General features: G+C 41.4%; 1 protein-coding gene across 1 annotated transcript in view; it reads right to left on the bottom strand.

The window, feature by feature from the left end:
* Positions 1 to 267: 267 nt before the first annotated feature.
* shox2 (short stature homeobox 2) overlaps positions 268 to 4,572 on the bottom strand; it is a 5,897-nt gene continuing 1,592 nt past the window's right edge. Inside the window, exons 2-5 of the mRNA XM_053652191.1 lie at positions 4,136 to 4,344; positions 1,869 to 1,926; positions 1,381 to 1,469; positions 268 to 699 (exon numbers count right to left, since the gene is read on the bottom strand). Coding sequence (XP_053508166.1) covers positions 406 to 699; positions 1,381 to 1,469; positions 1,869 to 1,926; positions 4,136 to 4,344 — 650 coding nt within the window. The 3' untranslated portion in view covers positions 268 to 405. The remainder of the gene's footprint in view (positions 700 to 1,380; positions 1,470 to 1,868; positions 1,927 to 4,135; positions 4,345 to 4,572) is intronic.

Raw genomic sequence — 4,572 nt, 5'->3', positions numbered from 1 at the left:
GCGCACAGACATCCATAAGTGTCCTTTTCACGAGAAACTCTGTTTCAGATAAAACGAGGCCAGCCTCTTTTTTTTGTAACTTATTTCTTTTTTTTTCCTCAAAGATAACTAATAACGTAGATATTAAAACAGCAGACTACGCAGAAAGTGTTCGCTTTGTCACACAAGAGTCGAACGTCCCAGCTGCGTTATCACATATTCGGAACGAGTTTTATCTTGGACAAACGTTTCCGCTTCCGGTTCGTCCTGGTTGCAACCTGCGTCCGTGACAGGCTTCAGTTCGGTTTCACAGTTTGTGTTGTTCATGTCATAAATAAGCCTTTATTCTGGAGTGTCCTTCATAAAGAGAGTATAAATAATGTCCTAGTATTGTAAGTGGGAGCTGTGCGCGCGCGCCCCGGCGTGTCACAGCCCGAGCGCCGCCGCGTGCTTTTTGGCCTTCAGTCTCAGGTCCGCGATGCTCGAGTTCTTGTTGCTGTTCTTGGCGGCGGCGGCTGCGGCCACCACCGACGCCGCTGAAGCAGACTCCGCCGCCAGCGTGGCCAAGGGCAAGCCAAACGGCGGCGCGGGGAACATCATGTAGGGCGCATGCGCCGCCAGGTGAGAGTGCAGGTGATGGTGCGCGTGGGCCACGGCGCTATCCAGCTGCAGCTGCGCCTGCACCTGAAAGGAGAAGGGTGGCACGTTGCAATGACTATCCTACGGACGCACACGTGGGGGGAGAGAGGGGAGGAAATACACATTAACTCCACTAGAATGCAACTACACTCTAAAAACAAAAAGGGTCCCGGAAGGTAGATTTTAAGGGTTCATGGATTTCACCAGTGCAACCCTTAAAAGTGCCTCCAGGAACTCTTCAAACATTAATGGTTCCTGAAAGAAACACCTAGTGGAACCATCTTATTTTTTCTCTTTTGTTCTTTTTAGAGTGTAGAATGGTTTCAGAGATATAACTGGGCAATGGAGATGGTTTTGGATGTGTAGCAGTATAATTAAATAGTTAAATATATTAAATATAAAAGAAAAAAAGGATTCAAACTTAATGCGCAATACATCGACTATGAAAACGACAACTGAGTAATTTAGATTATTATAAATAATGCGCAGAAATACAATATCTTATTTATATATATATATATATATATATATATATATATATATATATATATATATATATATATATATTTCATTCATGGTGCCATTTACGCATTATAGCTTTATTATGACTCAACCCATATCACTTCTCATATCATATAAAAATGCTTCCACGTCCATTACCCAGGATTCAGTGCAGGCCGATTGGACCAAGCTCGTGCCAAAGCAGCATTCAACTCCATGCACTCAATTTGTCTAAGAGCTCGCGCTTCAGTGGACACTTGCCTGTTGGAATGGCATGCGCAAAGCTCCCACGTTGACATATGGTGCGACGCGGCACGCTTCAAATTGACTCGCAGCTCCGATGAGCACCCCTGCAAAGAGAGCAAGTGTGTCACTTGTGTTTAGAGCTAGTCGTGGACACACTCCAGCCTCAGCACGGACCAACCAGACAGTGGCCACTTTTCCAAAACTTACGCAGGGTTTTAAATGCGGTACTATAGTGCGGATTTGGAATAGCACGTGACATGATCAACATACTGGAATAAACAAGCAGTTGCAGCTTGTGTACACGCATTCAACGTATATATGAATTAACTCTTCGACATTCCTTAACCTCTCTCTCTCTCTCTCTCTCTCTCTCTCTCTCGTTAAAAATACTGCTGCTACTGAAGCCATGATATCAGATTTCGATTATACTCTATGTGTCCTATATGTCTTATATAACATAATATAATATAACATATCAGAGATTTTCAAAGAAAGCAACGCACCTTTGTGTAACTGGTTCTCCTGTTTTCTGCACTTGGCTCTCCTGTTTTGAAACCAAACCTGTGGGGAAAGAAATTCATTAGCGCCGCTGTGATTGACAGCTGCATTCAAGGGCATGCGTAATTCTTTTCCACAAAAAAAAAAAGAGACAACAACTACAGGAGAAGTAGTCTAAAATCTCTGAAGACTGAAATATTAATGATGCTTAACCCCAGATTTTAATTAATATGCTTTTTCACTAAGCAGGCGTTGAAAAGCCGGTGGAATTTAATAAATAAATAAATAAATAAATAAATAAGAAAACATACAGTTAACCACAAGACCAGACCGACTCCAAATGTATAAATAAACGAGGAGAAAGAAAGAAGAAAGAAAGAAAGGCTTGGTCCTCTCTAATCGGACCACAATAAACTGGCCTTCTCAGCACCGGTTTCATCTTTCCCTCGGTGTGCCAGAAGAACCTAATCGACTTTCTGATACCAAACACCAGCATGAGATTATAGCCTTGGACATCCGAGCAAGGCTATCTGACTCTCCCATTAGTGAAACGGGCCAAATTAATTACCTTTATCTGTAGGATAATTCGTGTTACTGATTCGTTTAATGGCGCACAGTTCAGCTTAATTACTGTCATAACAAGTTCTCCACAAAGGCCTCCTTTTGAAGATTTTTGGACCCGATTTCTTTTTATTTAAAAAAAAAAACTGTTATTTTTTTGTCATCAGTAGCTGGGATTTTGGAGATTAGGCGTCTCATTACTATGTTAATCTGTTGTGAATCCCCTCCTGTAGCACAGAGCTACACACACGAAGCCGAGGCTCAGTTTATCAACACGATTCAACTTCAGTGCTGGAAAGGAAACATTTCATGCGAAACGAAATGGCTGTTTTGCACGGCTCTAAATTATTTGCTCGAGATGGATGCATTTTCATCAATGCTTGTGTGTGTGTGTGTGTGTGTGTGTGTCTGTGTGTGTGTGTGTCCCATTACATTTCAAAATCATATTCTAATTTGCTTTAACGATGCAATTTGAAACGTTTTTTGTTTGTTTGTTTGTTTAAAAATTAGTTCTTTTGTAAATGTGTACATGTGAGCAGCCAGATCTTTTATTTTGCGTAAAAATGATATATAATGTATGTTAATCCGCGCTCTCCCTCACTGAGGGATACAATGCGCTTTTCCCAATACGCACTGGGACTGACGGCCAAAAAAAAAAACCCCACTGAGGCGCTCAGCTCACTTTTAATTCGAGGGAGGTCTCCCTCTCTCTCTCTTTTTTTTTTTGCACAATTTTGATAAAGCCTATATTGAGAAAGCGAATAATATTATCTCCATTATCTCCATTGCACGAAAATGAATAGATAAAAGAGACCCAAAGAGGATAATTACCTTTTTTTTTTTTTTTTTTTTTTTTTTTTTTTTTAAATCACTCACACCATGATGTGATGTGATGTGTATATTCATTATCACTGCTGCTCGGCTCAGTTGCTCGTCTCTCGTTACACACAGACTATAAGCCTTTAACGAAAAGCGCTTATTATGTTTCTGTGCAGATGGCCTTTCCCTTTCGAGGAAAAAAAAGGGGGGAAAAAAACATGCTACAGATGTCGCCTGTGGGGTCAACTTGTAGCAAAAAACGAGCAAAAAAAAGAGAAGAGATTTTACAGCCTAAGGATACACCAAAAAGAGGTTTAGAAATAGAATTGTATTAGTCTATAAATAAATAAATAAATAAATGCAATCATATTGTCTAGCACATCAGTGCTTTAGCTTTTGTTTATGGTAATATTCAGCTAGCCTATATGTTATATTTTGAATGTAAATTTAATCAGTTTCCTATCTATCTATTTATCTATACATCTGCCGATTTATTTATTTATGTTTTGAACCTGTCTCTAGAGCAGAAACCTTGAATTCGGGTTCTAAGAGAGCAGTCCGTGTTTCTACATAACTCCATTAGTACTTGAAATCATTTCAGGCTGATTGCATCAGAGAGGTGTTTGCAGTAAGCACGCATTCAACATGGTCCTAATTTCACCTGCAAGAAGCCCACAACGTCGTACACACAACATCAACCCGCATTTCGTTCCCTACAAATTCAAAGCCCACGTCAAAAACAAGCCGGGATTTTAAAAAATAAATAAATAAATAAATAAAAACCCATCTAAAACTGTGCCCGAAAATGTTGCAGGTACACAATCACAATGAAAAAGCAAGTCATGCCTTGCGGATTCCTTTAGAACCCTACAGCACGGTGAAGGTGACGTACCTGCACGCGCGCTTCGGAGAGCCCGAGCCGCTGACTCAGCTCCTCGCGCATGAACGCGTCCGGATAGTGCGTCTCGTCGAACAGCCTCTCCAACTCGTTCAGCTGCTCCAGAGTAAAGTTAGTCCGACTTCTCCTCTGCTTGATTTTGGTCTGCGTCTCGTCCTCTGTCGGCTTGGCGTCCTCTTTTCGTTCTTTCACGTCCAGGATGCCTTCACGGACAAGAAGAAGAATAATAAGCAGAGTGGAGTGGAGTGGAATGGAGTCGTCCCAAATAGCGTTAAATATTGTGCACGAGTAGCCGTTTGTTTTAGACACGCGAGAACGTGAGCATGGCTATGAAACTCGGACTGAGATCTCCACAACCATCTGAGGAGGTTTAAATGAATGTCTGGTAGCTAAAGGCAGCAGTCGGCTTGCCTGATATCAGTCACGAGTGT

This window comes from Ictalurus furcatus, chromosome 20, assembly GCF_023375685.1.
Source record: "Ictalurus furcatus strain D&B chromosome 20, Billie_1.0, whole genome shotgun sequence".
NCBI classification, from domain to species: Eukaryota; Metazoa; Chordata; class Actinopteri; order Siluriformes; family Ictaluridae; genus Ictalurus; species Ictalurus furcatus.
The sequence above is the reverse complement of the archived record's forward strand: the minus strand, read 5'-3'. Positions and strand labels throughout refer to the sequence as shown.